At 33.1% G+C, this 17424-nt stretch overlaps 2 protein-coding genes across 2 annotated transcripts; one reads left to right on the top strand and one right to left on the bottom strand.

Annotated features, from left to right (window-relative positions):
- Positions 1 to 861: 861 nt before the first annotated feature.
- On the bottom strand, positions 862 to 3875 carry ND-13A (NADH dehydrogenase (ubiquinone) 13 kDa A subunit). The gene is made up of 3 exons (XM_014429541.3): positions 3719 to 3875; positions 2220 to 2396; positions 862 to 1044 (listed from the first exon to the last, which is right to left on the bottom strand). The coding sequence occupies exons 1-3, from the start codon at positions 3812 to 3814 to the stop codon at positions 976 to 978; spliced, it is 342 nt and encodes a 113-aa protein (XP_014285027.1). The 5' UTR covers positions 3815 to 3875; the 3' UTR covers positions 862 to 975.
- Positions 3876 to 5640: 1765 nt separating this feature from the next.
- On the top strand, positions 5641 to 14436 carry LOC106686312 (uncharacterized). The gene is made up of 4 exons (XM_014429528.2): positions 5641 to 6992; positions 10587 to 10858; positions 11682 to 11907; positions 13674 to 14436. The coding sequence occupies exons 1-4, from the start codon at positions 5710 to 5712 to the stop codon at positions 14434 to 14436; spliced, it is 2544 nt and encodes an 847-aa protein (XP_014285014.1). The 5' UTR covers positions 5641 to 5709.
- The last annotated feature ends 2988 nt before the right edge of the window (positions 14437 to 17424 follow it).

Below are 17424 nucleotides of genomic sequence, written 5' to 3'. Positions count from 1 at the left end.
CAAAGGAATATTACATAACTAATGTCACATAATAAAATGTATAATTTTTTAATTATGTGCAAATAAAGATTTTCTCCATAACTTTTCCCTACTTTTTAGGGAGACTTTTGAATAAAAAATTTACAGATCTTTATGGAGACTTTAATAAAATTTTATTAAAATCACTTAGGCAGTCTACACAAAGTTTTTCTCCTCCACCAAAATGCAAAGAGTGGTCAATTTGGTACAGAGACATTGAGGACCAAAACCCTACAAAAAACAAACAAATAAAAAAACAAAACAGTCTGCTAGTTCAAGAAGTAATATTTATAAAACTTTTAAGAAACAATATACTTTTTTTCTACCTTCATAAATGGCTGAGATATAGGTTTACGAATCCTCTATTAAGCCACCATATTGAAATGCTTGGTGCCAAATTTGTTCAGTAGGGAGAAAGGACATGGATTTTTTTTTTTAATTTGATTTTTGGATTCTATATATCTTGAAACATAAAAGTTCAAATTTTAAGGAGTAGTTAAAAGTTTTTTCTTGGACAATCATATAGATTCATTTTTGAAAATTATAAATCAAAATAATATAGTTGATTTCTTGTTTAGTCACAAAAATTGAGTTGAATAGTTTTAAATTAATGTTTTAGTAAGATTATTTTTAATTTATTCTTTAAAAATCTTGATGTCATAAATCATCACACTACGACATGCACATTGTTTTGGGAAGAATGGTCAATAAGTTGTAAACAATATAACAAAAAAAGAAACAAATTATAGAAATGAAATTTGATGAGATGACATACCTGTTAAAACTTCACAACAAAATTTCAAGAAATTTCAACAAGGGGTTCGCTGAATAAAATTGCAATAATTTAACAGTAACTGATAAATAACTAATATATTTATGGATTATACAAGAAAAGAATCACTATTTTACATATTAAATTTGTATTACAACTGAACTTGTGTTTAGGTAGATTTATACTCAGTGATGATGGTCTTCTTTATAGAACCTAAGTCCGCAGTAGCCACAAGAATGGTTTCCTGGCTTGTCCTGCAATTTATAATTTACTATGACAAACAATATCTTGAAATTTAAAGTAAATGTAACACTAGATAACTATTCATGATTGAAGTTATAAAATGAGAAAAAATATGTTCACAAGGTGATAATGGATCTCCAAGAAATATATCTCAGGCAAAGAACTGTTGTTAAAAAATAGTGGTTACATTGCTAACCACAGACTTGGTGTGAACATGAAAATTGAGGTTTGACAACATAATCTATGTACTAAAATGATACATCTTCTAAAAAAATGTATATAGTAGAACCTCACACAATTCATCCATGATTATCTACTTGAACCCTATTTTTGCACAATTATATTTTTCCAGACTTTTAGTATGCCATAACATACCAACAAAAAACATAAATTGAAACCAAGTCTTCGAGGGAAGTTAGCTCTACTCAAAAACCTATATCTCTTGGACTAGTTAACTTAAACTTATGTGAAAGAAGAGGGGGGACAGGGAAAATGTATTGTCAATAACTTGATTTTTTTTTTTTTATACCTATCCAATACTATCTTTGGATTTTATGAAAGCTTATTTTTGTAAGATATAAAAGGATTTTAATCTTATAAAGTTGAGAATCTAAATAACAAAATACTAAACTGTTAAAAGATCAAGCACTCTCACTAAGTCTATAGGCTTTCAATACCAGAGATATGGCTGGGAGAGAAACACTGAGATCTCTTGGAGCCCTGCTATGCCTATTAATGCCTCCTATAAGAGGGTCACAAAGTTTGGTTCGGGGCTCTCAAGGCTGAATGTAAATATAGTATATAAGGGTGAATGTGTATTTATTTATCTTAGTTTTACATAATTTTAATTCTCTTTATCTTTTGTATAAATTATTTTATTATTATTTAATACATTTTATGTTATCATACATGTTTACATTTTTGTTTATAAATATCATATTTAAAATATGTTGAATAGTGGTCTAGATTAAGTTGGGGTTAAATATACCTTGATTGATAGCAGCCTAGAAACCGTATTAATTAGAATCCCAGTGGATTTACAAGGAGGTTAGAGGCTACTTGTACAACAAAGTGATCCTGACTTTAAGAACAACTTTATAATTAGAACAGTATTAAAGTTACATTGTATTAATGGTTATAATATAAAAAAAAAACAACCAAAAAAATGAAAATGCAACTAACATACCAAGTTTATGTAGACTTTTGGGTGACCAGTTGGTCCACCACCGCCATCACACCATACAACCCTTTCTTTCGTAACCGCTGGTGGAACTTTAGCAATGAGATCGATAGCAAACTGCTTGTTCACCATTTTTTCCTTTCCTTCAAAGCGGACCAGTCTGTAATCATCTTCATCGAATTTCTGCAAATAGATTTAAAACATTAATTTATGAAACTGTTTAAATATGCAAAATATAACTTCGCTAATTGCTTCTGGGAAAACATATTCGTAAAGATTTTTGATTAGCAACTTAAAAAAAAAACACAAACAAAATATGTCATTCCATAAAGATTTCAGCCTTGGTTTTAACATACCATCCACTGCTTTATATTTTTAATTTTTTTAAATTTAAAAAATAGTAATATACTATACATCAATTCTCATATACTTTGATGAAAAGATTTAACTGAAAAAAATCAGTACTTTAGTAACAGAACGGCTATAAAATATACTTTTCTGAACTGAGAAGACAAAAATAGCCGGGCACTAGAAAACATGAACATAGCAACAATATTACAATGAATTAGTAGATATAATGGAAGGAATATAGATAATTTTTTACTAGGACCTACAGACGAGAAACATCATTTTGAATTACTTTATCAGCAATACAATATTTGATATTTTTCCTATATCTGATCTCTTTCAGAGAATAAATTGTGATAAAAAAGATTAATCTGATAATTAATAGTGATTGTGGTACTAGTGAACATGTTCCGACCACAGGCTCTAAAATTCAAAATTCCTACTAATAATTAGAACATAGATGTCTCACTCAAAAGGGTATAATGAACCTCCTCCCCACTCCTTCAATAAATCCTTTTTAGTGGAGGTCGGGCCTATACTATCTTATAGTATTCTGTATAAGTGAGTTTAAAGTTCCAACTGCAGGTGGTTTTTATGTAAATAGCACCCTGATTTTAAAAATGTAGTACTGAGATAAATTAAAAGTGTATTCATCACACTAGCACACTCAAATTAATTAAAAGAGTTAAAAAAGGTATAATATTAGAATTGATAGTATTCATTTCTTTTTAACAAATAAAACGAAATTATTGAGCAGGCTGCCCTCTGAGACAATTCACTTCTGCAATTTATCTATCTATTACAAACATTTTTACATTTAAAAAGGCCATAGTGGTCAAGTTTGCACTTTTCAGTAATATAATCAAGGTGGAATAAATATCTAAATCAATTAAGAAATAATTTAAAAAGGAATCAACAGTGAGGTACAGTCAATGAATGAGAAAATAATCATTAGATAAGGGAATTTTTAAGGAATTAGTTTTGAATATAAATTTATTACTGCTTAAGTTAAATAATGAAAACGATAATGTTAATAATGGAATGTATTTCCAACCTATGAAGGCAACTATAATTTTTTTCCCCATGAAACTATAAATAATTTAAACCACATAATTTTGAATTTTGGTCTTTGCGTGATAAATTATGTATTAAAGTACCTGACCAGTGTGCGTGGGTACATCACTCGAAAAGCTTCGAGAACCCCTGGCCGCTAAGATAGAAAATATTCGAGAACTTATCTGCTTTCCTGCCATTTAAGAAAAAAACATTCTACTTGTGTAACCTCCCAACCAAACAGCTGGTATAACCTCAAAGTCAACCAACTCACTATTACAAATAAATAATTTCTTAAATAAAATTGTTCAAATGGCTGCACAATAAAGTCGAATTTGATCTTAAAAGTATCAAATTATTGTATTTTTTATTACAATTTAGAAAATAAGCATTAATTGAACGTTTATATTTAACCAATCTTATTTATGGACAAATGAAATATATTATCCCAAAACAGAATTAAATATTTTATTTAGTTTAAAGTAGTTTTTAATTACTAAATTCTGATACTTATTCGTTATTTCCAATGAACCTCATTACTATGTAGTAGGATTGAGATGAGGGGGAGGGCACAGTTGTGGATCTCTGAACAAATTTTTTTTTCGGCTATCCTATTTCCAAAAATATTGGCTGTGTGTCCTGGTATTCCTTTTAATAGATCCTAGGAGCGAAGAAAAAATGTAATAGTTTTAATTGAAGAATAAGGCATAGAAGTTCTGATGGTAGTCAGAAAAGCACTCACAATAATGTTTAAAATTCTAACAACGCTTCGAACCACATTTAGGTGTTGTATTTGTATAAACCACGTTGTTTTCATTAGGGATTGAGTCTTTGCAGCAGGCAGAAAATTGAGTTCCTTTTTTATGCTTAAAAATTCTTTGACCTACTTAATGTCGCTATTTTTTTTACTTGAAGTGAACTTGATACGAAACAATTTCTCATGCGTATTCTTGTGTACATGTTTTTTTTTTTGAAATGTAGAATACAAATAATTAAACATTGTGAAAAAAAAAATTATGATTTTCACCGATGCTATAGTTATGGTTGCTAATTTTCTAGAGAAGTTGCATAATGCTGTTGAGGGCAGACCTATGTATATAGAAAAGGAATGACCATAAATGCTTGTAAAAGTAAAAATACGCTAGTAGGGTGTGGGTTAAAATAAATAAATACAAGTGTGACCTGTAACGTAGAGTTTCTTGTGATTATAAGCACGAATGAGTATTTTGACAGGTCTGTAAGCAGAAATGGAAAGATCGGCCATAATGTGAAAAGTAGGTTTAGAAAGGCTAACCTTGCATATCTACAAACCAATAACACGATTGGAAATAGGGAGATTAATAGTTATTAGAGATTAATTAATAAGACAATTTTGATCCATATTCCACTGAAGGTGGCAGCCAAAAGCTGTACCCGCTATCTTAGTAAAAGGTTGTTAGTACAATGGTGACCTCAGAAATGAGGTTCTAGTGCAAAATAAGAAGACGAGAATGGACTATATATGGAATGAAGTCGTTAGTGCGGAACTGAAAGTTGTGTCACTGAACGAAAAAATTGAAAAATTTCAACTTTGGTTTGGAGAAGCGTGCAGACTCCGAGAGAGGACAGAAACTAAACTAAATGGTTCCTGGAAATAAAACCTGAAGGTACCTGACAATCCATCTAGTGTACCACGAGGAACTTGAAGAAGCACAGTAAAAACAATTTAGATGAAAAAATGATGTTCTAGGGGCTTTTATTATTCATTTTCATGGAAAAAGTGAAATTTTTGTTATGATTATTGCTGTGAATTAATTCTGTCATTTCGAAAAACTTGAAAAAAAAAATCAGTTAGGGCTTTTGTTAAACTGGTGACGGAATTCAAAATGGCTATCGAATCTATGATTAGACCCTTGTTCAAGTTATAAGATTACATTTCATACCGAACTTATCAGAGTAAATAGATCCAGACTTAATTGTCCGGGAAATATAGTTACAAAAATAATGCAATAAATTAATAAAATCCCAAACTAAAAATATTATTGCAAACATATGGTTACATATTAACATTTGCTGAACTTTTATCTCCTTTGTAGGTTGAACCCAAAACATTATAATGTCTTTTGATGATGATCATGATTATTATTTAGAAGAGGAGGTCAATGAAGAAGAAGAAGAAGAAATTTTTGATAATTTAATCGAAGAAGAAATTGGTTTAACAGAGTCTGAACTAAAGAATCAAAAATTAGCAGATGTCAAGAATTTAATAAAGCTGCTGGACCACATTCCAAAACGAACAATGCATGAAAGACTGAGGTATAGACAAACTTCACACCTAAATAAAATTATTGAACAATGGATGAAAGATAACAACCTAAGAGGTCTAGATTATTTTCATTTGATGAAGGGAATGCTGAAATATTCGCTCACTAGAAGGGCATTAGCGCAGAAAACGACGGAAAAGGATAAGAAGACGGGAAAACGGTCATTAAACAAAATGTTTGCTAATGACAAGTCTTCTTCCAATAGTTCTTCTCATGAAAGTGAACCAGAGATCGAAAATCCATGTGTTGAATATTTAGAAATTATGAAAAAAGAGTGTCCGGAATTGATTGAGAGTGTAAAGCACAAAGAAGAAATACGGAAAGAAAGAAAATTACAAGACAAACAGAAGATTGATAACGCAATCAATGCACTGATGGAAGAGAAATATAAAAGACAGACTGAAAATGAATCAAAAAGGATGTGCTATTTGGAAAAAAAGGATATACCTCAAGATGATAATATTAATTTGGGTGAGTTCTTAAAGAAAGAAGGTTTTCCAACCCCGCACCCTAAGGTAGTTCCGGATGAAATATTCACGAAATTCGATATGGATAGAGGAACGTTTGAGAGAGATTTTCCATTAATGGATGAGGAGGATCTGTTAAAAGTTTATGAAAGTATTTATCATGGTAAACCCGAAGAAGAAGAAGAAGATGACGACATTTTAGGTAAAAGAGGAAGGTTCCCTTTCAAGTTTCCCTGGAACATAGTAGAGGGTGAGGAAGAGGGGTGCGATATAAATCTAGCCAAGTGGGAGCAAGAATACTGGCGGCAACGAGAGGAGATGGAGGGAAAGTCACAACAGAATAAAAAAGCAAAAGAACCTGAAATGGAGCTTTGTCAACTGATGTTAGTGCGATGTGGTACAAGTTGGAAGCAAGAACTAGGCTATACTGAGGGTTGGAGTGACACTGCGAGGCTGGGTAAACAAGGTAGGAAGAACATGGAGGAAGTGGCTTTGAAGATCATGAAGAGAGGGTACAAGTTTGATTACGTGCTCACATCTACCCTGGGTAGGTCCTGGAGATCTGCGGACCTAGTACTATCCGGAGCAGGCCAGGAAGCCATAGCCAGGTAGTTGTTAATATACACGGTTCCTGCAGCTTCTTTAAAACAATTAATTATTTTACTAATAATCAAACTAATGCATCTAATGTATGCAAACCAAAATTGACTTACAAACGTCTTTAAAATGACTTTTAAAAAACTTTTTGAAAACTCAGTCCGCTGTTGTTCCTCAAGGTAGTATCCTCGGTCCCACCCTTTACACTAGGGGTATTCATGATCTTTGGTTTAACATGTTAAAGCGTGTTAAATGGAAAAACTCATGTTAAATCGAAAAAAATTGCCTTCTTTTACCGTGGTAAAACGAAATAACATTTAACATGGCTGAGAGTCTGTTACTTGGTCTGTTAAATGGAGAATGACGTTACACAATAGACCAGTTGAGATCGCCGCCATTTTTTTTGTGACAGCTCAGTTCTTTCGTGTGTTTGTGGTATTCATATCCCTGTTATTAAACCAGAATGGATAATTTTAATGATACATTTGAGAAAAAAAAAAACAATGTAATTTCATACTACTATCTGAAAATTTGTAAACGCTCGCCAGATAAAAATCTCACTATATGAACCATGTAATTATTCTTAGGGGACATATGTCCCAGAATAAAGTTATTTTTTCATTTCATTGCATAAGCTAAACTTTCACACAAATTCCACTTTTCACTCACTCTAGGTATGTTGTAATAAATTACTTAAATCAAAACTGAAGTAAACAATAACATGAGGCTCTGGAAGGAAGGTTATAAACATAAAGGCTTATAAAACAAGTTGCTGAGAAAATCCGCTAGGGGCTCTTATGCATTTAACGTTTAACATGACTTCAAATAGGGCTGCTCACAATCCTATAGTTATAACATTTAACATGGTAAAACATTTTACATTTAACACAACATCATGAATACCCCTACTGTCTATACAGCTGACATCCCAAACAATCCTAACACCATCCTCATCACGTATGGCGATGACACAGGTGTGCTTGCTGTTAATAATAAACCTTTAATTATATCCCAAACTCTCCAATCCCATATCACAGCCCTCAAATAATAGTGTGGTAATTGGAGGATTAAAATAAATTCCAACAAATCCCATCAACAATCATCCAACAAATCACCTTTGCTATTCGTCGTATACCTGCTGACTGCCCTATAGTTTACTTTAATAGTGTTGCCCTTACCCCTGTAGAACAGATCCGCTACCTTGGACTACAGCTGGACAAACGACTAACTTGGAATCCTCACAAAAGACAGGAAACTGCACGTCGATTTCGACTATTACAGATCTTACTAGAGAAACGGTAAAAACTTCCAATTCATTACAAGACTGATCTACATGACAATAATAAGACCTATCTGGACATATGGAGTTGAGCTTTGGGGCTCCACTAAACCTTCGAATTCCTCGCGTATTTAATCCTTACATTTAATGCTCCTTACTTAGTCATAAATAAAATCATCTATAAAGACCATTAAGGTGAACATTAAGTTCCCTATTTAACCGATCTAGTCCAAACCAGATATCAATCTTACCATTATAAATCTCTAACCATCAAAACCCATTAGTTTCTAACCTTACTTCCTCTTTCATTCCGGATAATCCTCCGAGGTGTCTGAAAAGAAGATGGCCTCAAGACCTTATATTGTAAAAATGTTTTTAGAGTGCTACCAAATGGTTAGAGAGGTAGAGTTTCTCTACATGCTTGTACCATACCATTATAATATTACTTAGATTTACTTGATGTATTTTATGTACAGTTGTAAATATCAATAAATATAATTTAAAAAAAATCTGCACAATTAAAATGAATTTTCTAATATCTATAATAAAAGGAATGATGTGTTTTTCAACTTTTTATCGAAATATACACATCAGTTCTGATTGTGCTTGTGTTAGTATATTGGTCATTACGAGCGAAATTTGTTTTATACCATGAATTATCTTCATCTCAGTATACATGTATTTTACTTTGGAGAGCCCTTAAAAATCCTCCTACTTTTACCAACATTTTACTTAAGAACTCAGGATGTACAGCGTTACTGCTAATTAATGAAAGGAATGTAAGGTGGGATTTTGAAGTCTGAGTGATTTGAATTGAGGAGCGAATTTCTATAATGTATTAAGACACGAAGGTAATATATTTCTTATTTGAATGCAATACAAAGGACGTAAGGAAGGTGGGTTACGCTACACGTTACAAACTTAGCCTAATTAGATTAAGTAGGCCAAGATTTAATGTTTAAGGTGATTGCGAAATAAAAGTCAAACCTTTTAGGTAATGTTGGAACTATAGTATCTTCAGATTTTATATTCCTAACCAGCTCGGTCTAAACCAGAGTTTTTTTTTTAAAGTACATGTAAGAATGTGTAGGTTTAATAACAAGAGCGAGGATCAGTATCAGTAAAAATAATAGTACGATGATAGATTTCCTCCACAGTCTGAGTCCGTTGGAAATATTACTTTAAGTACCATGCATATTGGTACTTAGTTACAGGCGGTCAGCTGTGAATGTCAGCTCACCGAGTACTGATCAGCTGTTCAATGTATATACGAAATATAGCTGGACGGATCCCGTGTTGATTTGATCTTCAGAGCCAGTTTTTCAATCTACCTATTTCTTATTTTAAAAGTCTCATCCAGCAGTCACGTAACTTGTACAGGGTGTTTCAGGGTTAAGTGGCCAAACTGAAAATATGGACTAAGGACCTCAGAACATGAAATAAATTTCTTTTGAAGGTATGACAGCAAACGCTTTGTTCAGGAGATATTCACACCTAAAGATTTTCATTGTTATGAATTATTTACGTTATATGAAATAAATAAAACTTATTTATTTGTTTGGGCGTCCAATTAGATGAATTCCCTTTGTCCCCCACCCTTTTCCCACACTAAATTCGATCGGACAAAGTCTTCTTACAGTTTAGCACCCCCCCCTTCCTTAACTTCTTTTTATGTATATATTATGGCCAGAGGGCAGAAAATCATTAGAATAGTCAGTAAGCTTAAGAGATGAAGTACTCAGCCTTCAGCTGTATTTTACAATAAAAAGTAAATATTCAGTTGTTTATTTGATGTAGCGTTTAATAATTCGCATCAAAAATGTTTTTGAAAGAAAGAAAATTAATGTTTTGTTGAGAATTGGTTTGCTTATTGTGTGGACAGTAGTGAACAAAAGAACTGAAACATAACTCACCTAAAAAAAAAAAAAAAAAAAAAATGGAAGAAGACGATGAGAAATATGATTCAAGCTTAAACACCTCGAAAGTGTTTAGTTAAAATACTTCTGGTGTTGAATGGATCCAGTGCACAAATAGTAAATGTTATAAGAATATTTAATTATTTTTAGTTTCTATAATTTAAAAAGAAAGGTAAAGAGCTTGTCCCGTACACGGGGTGGATTGGCCCAAATGTCAATGCTCATAATTATATTAATAGAAATTTTAGTTGCGCAAATTTCAAAAACATGGATTATTTATTGAAGGTTATTGCCCCGGTCTCCTCTATATTTCTTTTCTATTAACAGAGAGATCTTGTTTACATAGTTCTAAATACAATCTTTTCTACATAGTTATTTTTCACGGATGGTATTGAAGATTGCTTTGGCAGAAATTCCTGTTGGGAGCTGAACCCACGACATCGCGGAATACTCGAGGGTGGTACGGAATTGGGATCCGCTTCGAGGTGGGGCTGGTTGCCTCAGGAGTGGTTCGCATTCACGATTCCTCCCCCGATCGGTCCACGCGACTCGATGCCGGACAACATCGCCAGGGCGGATCCGAGTCTCCCCAACACCTTGCCTAGGGCAGAAAATATCTTTCACGTTCAACTCAGAGTTGAAGGAGTCTGGACCCTCATCCGAAACATGTTCACCAAAGGAGGTCTGTACTATTTCAGAGAAACTAAATCTTGTTTGAATTGACTTTATATATTATTGTGTATTAGAGAAATTAATTTCTACCACTTTACCAATGATTTTGAAATTTATATTACTGAAAAATGAGCAAAAATTTTTGGATTTTTAATTTTCCTGCCAGCATTTTCTTATTCATTTTTCTTTTCTAAAATTGATAAAATTAATTTTTAAAAACTAAACAGGTCACCAGGTATAAATTTACTTAAATTGCATCAAAGTCGGCGTTTCCGGCTGCTAGGAAGCATTCTCATGCCTCCGAAATTACAACTTTAGTATGTTGGATGTAATAAAACAATGAGGAAAAAGTAATTATGATCTAGGATATCGAAATTGAAACATATCAAATTATTATAGTTTTTCGGTTATGATATTCTTATTCATTGGAGTCTTGGTAGATTACTCTCCGTCAAAACAAAGTGAAGCCAAAAAGTAGAGAGCTAGTGGCTCTTGGTTCTCAGGTTTATGTTGAGGTTAATAGAAATATCCGTATTTGTAATAAAAACCTAGAGATGGCAGCAGGCTTCTACTCCTCTGTTAGGCATTTTTAGCTTACTTTTTCTAGCCATTACCACCTCCTCGATACTTTATAATTTTTTTCAAATATTTTAAAATTTTCGGACAATAGATGCTATGTATAAGAGACGGTTGAGGCTCTCTTAGCACATCAACCATCCGTGCCTGCCACTGTTGATTTTGGTATCAGCTCATTAGAGGATATTAAATAATACTAATTATCATTATGAGTTTTAGATGATTATTAACTACTTTATATAAATTATTTCATTAAGGAAAGAGGACTATATTGGTATGTGCGCACAAGGACTCCATTGAAGCTCTGCTCTTCCAAATCTACGGATTTCTTCCGACGGATTTCACAGCCTGGCAGCCTTCCTATACCACACCCATCATCCTCATGTGGTACAACTTAGGCGAAAAGTTCATACCAGCTTTCATCGACTTCTTGTGCGGCATGGATGAAGCTGAACGCCACTCTGAGAACCTCACGATATGCTGGTTGGTACCAGTTTTCTTATGAATATTTCTTTATGACTATTACAAAATAACTTTAAATTAGCTAGAATAATGTTTTGTTTTGTCTTCTGATTTGAGGGCTTTTTATCGCTATAATTTTTAATAAATTATTTTAAACACGATGAACAGTCCTTCTAGAATAGCTGTTTCCGTGATTTGAGGAACACTGGAAGATTAAATTTAATATAAAAAACTGTTCTAGGGCAAATTGTATAGGTTCAAGGCAGCCACAAACTACTAATATTCAAATTGTGATTGACTATGAATCTCTGTTACCATAATATGCGTCGTTTTGGTATTGAAATTTTAATTTGCTTGACCTGTGGAGTGTCTCTAATCTCTATTGTATAAATATATTTAGTAAAATAACTTAGGTAAGGTATTAATAAGAAAATAACTTCGATAATACCTAAAAATAAATATCGCCACCTAGCCTGAATAAAAAAAAAAAATGGGCGGCAACGTTAAAAACTTTAAATGACACATAAAAGAATGGAAATCTCAGACATCCCCAGAGAAATGATAAAGAAGTAGTACAGTCTGTTTATCTTAAAAGAAAAAAAAATTAAATCTGTTCCATTACAACCCTCGAACGATTAGGGGTGTAGTACTTTGAAAGAAGTTCTGTTACCGCCAGATTTTCACTCAATTAACCTCCACTGTATGAGGTTGGGTGGACCTCGGAGGGCTCCCGAACCCAAGGCTGACTCAATGGCTACAGTGAAACAGATAATAATTATCTGCCTCAGCTTGATTCGAACTCCGGTCCTTGGACTTAGTAGTCCATTGCCTTACCAATGAGCTACTCTCTGCCAAAGCCTAATTATTTGTATATTATAAATTAGGTAAACAAGTTGGTTAAAGTTGGTGGCAATCAATATTTGATACAAATATATATTGTGAATACTTTTAACATTTTATGTCAAAAGTCTATTAATAAATAAGGTTGTGTAATCAATGAATTACTACTAAACCAATTGACGTTACAACAGCCTTCTAGAAATACTACTTACTACCTTATTTAGTTACTATTTACTACTTACTTATTTAGGTACTTACTATAAATTAAAATAATCCCCTTTCTGGAAAGGTTTGCATAAATTTTGAATAGAATATTGGTCCGATATTTACGGCCTATGTAAAATTGCTCTAGGATAGATTTACCACTTTCTTAGTTTCGTATTGCAACACCAGTGTTGATTTTCATTAAATTTCTTACTTATAACTATTCTTTGTTAAATAGAAAATTTGGTGATCTTCTATTCTATCTCTCCGATTTAATAATTTTATCTTTATCTGAGAAATAATAGTAATTATATTAGTACAATGTTCAGAAAAAAACATGCATTTATACCTTTTTTATTGATTTATTTGGAATAATTATTTTATTTTCTGAAAATTTAATTTTCTATGAATCGCCTTTTTCCTGAATAAGTATATTAGGGACGTAATCATATCTGTATTTCAAGGTCAATTATTTGTTATTAAATTATTTTGATACCAACGGGAGACAAAACTGGTGATATGAGTTAGAAGTCCTTGAAATTTATTGTTTCTTAATTAAAAAAAATATTATTTCCTTTTTAAATTATCAGATATTTATCACTTAAAAAAATGATTAGCTCGAATTCTGGAAGCTGTAGAGAGTGGGTAAAGGAGGGACGGAGGACGCTAGTTTTAAATATTTGAGTAATAGCAATTCTTATAAATTGGTCAGTATGGGACTTAAGTGGTTTCAATTTTTTCAGGTTGGAAAGATTTGTCGATCAGAAACTTCTAGATTACAATACATTAACGGAAATAAAGAAGAAACTGAGCAATGGTGAAGAGATTCCAGATTTGAGGGAATTGTGGGAAGAACGCTTCATACAATCCTTACGAAATTTCGAGAACAATGCAGAGACTATCGGCCAAGAAACAAGGATGATGGAAGAATGGATAGAGCGAGGGTACATCGTTACACCGGACGAGGAGTTGAAAATAAACGAAGACAACACTGTCTTCAAAGAGTTCATGCAAGATCTCGAATGGGCCGAAAACGCCAAGAAACCCCTTTCTGACGTTCTCACCCTCGGCGAACAGATAGAATGGATTATCCAACGTGAACAAATGCCAATGGACCGAAAAATAGATAATCTAAAAAAGCTTCGGGAGTTTATGCCAGCAAAAACCGACGAAGCCACAAAGGAGTTCTTGACCAATGTTCTCCAAGAATATGAATCGGCAACGAAGGCAGAAAAAGAATTTATCCAGTCGATCGACGAAATAAACAGGGCACCGGAAGAAAAGTTTGCTAAAATGAGACCACAGACCTGGGCGGAATTGAAGACCCTTGATGATTGGCACTGGGCGGCCATAAACAAGAAGTTCCCCGGGGGAGTGAGCATCCCGCGGAAGAATTTGTTCGATGATTGGTACGAGGATACTATCGAAGATGTATTAGAACCAGAGGAGGAGATAGCTGCCGAAGAAGCTGAAAGCACTGAAGATATCAATAAAAACATTGACTAATTAGCATTTTTAGATTTATTAGTAGAGGAGGGGTCCAGATATGGAAACTTCACTTGTGTTTTTAATAGACAATGTTTAATTTTAGAAGAATAGTCATTGCTACTATGATGTTTCACCAGCTTAAACACAATAGGATAAGATTTTCTTGCCGATTTTCAGTTTCAGCCACTTTTACATTGTTTTTCGATTTTTTTCAAAGATTATTCAGGTCGTGTTTATTAAATGTTTCAAAGATAAAACGTATCGTAAATATGGAATTTCGGGTATGTTTTGACCAAGGAAGAATTCCCTTCTATTATTTTTATATATTGTGATATTGTGACGTGTCTAACATGGACCAATACTTGCTATTAGGGAATGTTTTAAAGGTAAGATAAGTAAGAGTACGGTAATGGCGGGTTACACGCCCATTTCCAGTTTAAGCAACTTCACTGTTGCTTAATTTATCTAATATTTTCTTCCAATACTGTTCTACTTCTTATACATGTTATATGTTTTTCATCTAAAAAGAATTTTCCAGACAGCTGAAGTATTTAAGCAAGACACGATCTTCCAAGAATTATTGGACTTTTTAATAAACATCAACGATATCCGAAACAAAGAAATCTTTTAGAAAGATCCCTTATTAAAGTTTTAGCCTAGCAAGTTTTGGCTTGCACGATTCACCTATCCAAAAAAATCTAGCCCGACCACAAACGACTTGGTATGAAATTCCAAAAAGGAAAGAGTTGGATCGTAGTGATAAGAAGAGACATGCTAGATTTACATTTTTATAAGATTGCATGAGTTCCAATCAGAAATGTTTTTACCAAACATTTATCTAAACTTGCATCATAATGTCTTCCAAGTAAAAACAATGCTAATTAACATTTAAATAGTAAATGAGTAAACATTTATTGTTTCATTAAAGAGGATTTTTTTGGAAAATACCAAAGTGTGAGTAGTTTGAAAAAATACTAATTTTTTAAAAATTTATTTCTTGAAACAACTGTATTAAACAAAAATATATCTTGTAAATTTGATATGTTATACTACACTGCCAGAATATAGTCTCGTGAAGAATTAATCGATTTGGTATAACTCCAATAACATTTCTAGATAGAAGGTCTCGAGGCCATTATCTTTTCAGAAGCCTTGTAAGGCTGGAACGTGTATAGCCGAGAGGATGAAGGCATCACTGGGCTTGCTTGTTATTGCCGCGGCACCAGTTCAAAGAGGTAGACTTTTATTTCGAGGCGGTCCCAGAAATAAGAAAACTTGACCACCCCACTATTGTTAGAAAAGGTTGGTTACCTGTAGATAGCCTCCAGCTACCTTCCTGGTATGTCAGAATGACCACGCTAGGAGACAAAAAAAACATTTAGGTTTATCAGGTCATTTCTGTTTTCTCAGTCCGCCGGTGTTCCTCAAGGTAGTATCTTAGGTCCCATTCTTTATATTCTTTATACAGCTGACATCCCAACCCACCCTAACACAGTGCTAACAACATACGCTGATGACACATGTATACTTTCTGTAAACACCGACCCAACTAATGCATCACAAACACTACAGGCACACATAACATCTATTGAAGAATGGTGTAAAAACTGGAGAATCAAAATAAATCCTGACAAAACCCACCAGATCACCTTTACTTTCCGTCGTAAACCTCTGCCCGCCTGTCCTACAGTATCCTTTCTAGATACACCACTAACGCCTGTTGAACAGATTCGATACTTAGGACTCCATCTTGACAAGAGACTTACTTGGAATCCACACACAAGACTGAAACGACAAGAAACTGCTCGTAGATTCCGATTGCAACAACACTTACTTGACAAACGCTCTGAACTTCCCATTCACTACAAAAAATTAGTATACCCTACAATAATCAGACCAATTTGGACATATGGAATTGAGCTCTGGGGGCCCACCAAACCATCAAATTCTTCCCGCATCCAATCGTTACAATCCAAAATCCTACGTAAAATCCTTGATGCTCCTTATTATGTCACAAATAAGCTCATTCACAAAGACCTTAACCTCCCATTCGTTACAGAGTTGGCCCAAAACAGATATGCGTCTTTTCATTCCAAACTCCTTAACCATCCTAACCCATTAATTCTTAATCTTTCATCCTTAACAATCCCTGATAATCCTCCGAAGCGTCTGAAAAGAAGATGGCCACGAGACCTTCTAGTTTAAATTAATGTTTGAAGTACCACCAATGGGTGGTTCCTTCCCAAGATTTTCAAGTGTATATGAAACATACTACATATTTACCTATTGTATTATTTTGTACAGTTGTAAATTACAATAAAAAAAAAAAGAAAAAAAAAAAGGTTTATCAGGAATTGAAGAAGAATGAAGGTTAGGAACAAGTGGGTTTATGTAGTTAGAGAGTTTTTCATATAAGGATTGACAAATGGTTGCAGCAGGATCGGAAATACATGAAGTATTAAAGAGAATAATTCAAAATAATTCATGACGATTTACAATCAGTTAAAATTTCATCGATAGTTCACAACTATCAAGAAAAGAGATATTTAACAAAATTGTACTAAGTTCGACTCCTAGACGTCGGAAAAATATCAAAAGCCGTAAAATAGACTAATTTAATTTTAGTTTTTAATATTTTAAAAAAATATTCATATAGAAATTGAACTCCATCACTTCGTGAGTAATAATTATATAAGACATGATCAAACTAACTCAATAAGAGACCAGAAAGTATAATTAGAGTATATTAGGAGGAAATCAAATTTACATCGTAAGACCAAAAAAAAAAGGATAAGGAAAAAAAAGTATCACAATTTTTTTTTTTTTTTTTGACATTCAAGTAAAATATAAATTTTATTTATTGGTTGAGATTAAATGAAGATGGCGATGCCATTTTTTTTTTTTTTTAAATTGACTTTTAGTACCAGGTGTCATGGCGGCAACTGCAGATCAGTGCTCGTATCACTCTGCCTTTGTTTTCTTCTCATCTGGGAAATACAGCGATAT

Source organism: Halyomorpha halys, unplaced genomic scaffold (genome assembly GCF_000696795.3).
Source record: "Halyomorpha halys isolate HHAL.00 unplaced genomic scaffold, Hhal_1.1 Scaffold808.1, whole genome shotgun sequence".
In the NCBI taxonomy this organism is placed as follows: domain Eukaryota; kingdom Metazoa; phylum Arthropoda; class Insecta; order Hemiptera; family Pentatomidae; genus Halyomorpha; species Halyomorpha halys.
Note: the sequence above shows the minus strand (reverse complement) of the source record. Positions and strands in the feature narration are given on the sequence as shown.

Bases quoted from the DNA above. Each gene is read 5' to 3' on its own strand.
- LOC106686312 (XM_014429528.2), top strand. From the start codon at position 5,710: ATGTCTTTTGATGATGATCATGATTATTATTTAGAAGAGGAGGTCAAT. The intron at 10,859-11,681 runs GTCTGTACTATT...TATTTCATTAAG, and splicing joins AAACATGTTCACCAAAGGAG to GAAAGAGGACTATATTGGTA. The intron at 11,908-13,673 runs GTTGGTACCAGT...CAATTTTTTCAG, and splicing joins GAGAACCTCACGATATGCTG to GTTGGAAAGATTTGTCGATC.
- ND-13A (XM_014429541.3), bottom strand. From the start codon at position 3,814: ATGGCAGGAAAGCAGATAAGTTCTCGAATATTTTCTATCTTAGCGGCC. The intron at 2,397-3,718 runs GTACTTTAATAC...ATCTATTTGCAG, and splicing joins TACCCACGCACACTGGTCAG to AAATTCGATGAAGATGATTA. The intron at 1,045-2,219 runs GTATGTTAGTTG...TATAAATTGCAG, and splicing joins CAAAAGTCTACATAAACTTG to GACAAGCCAGGAAACCATTC.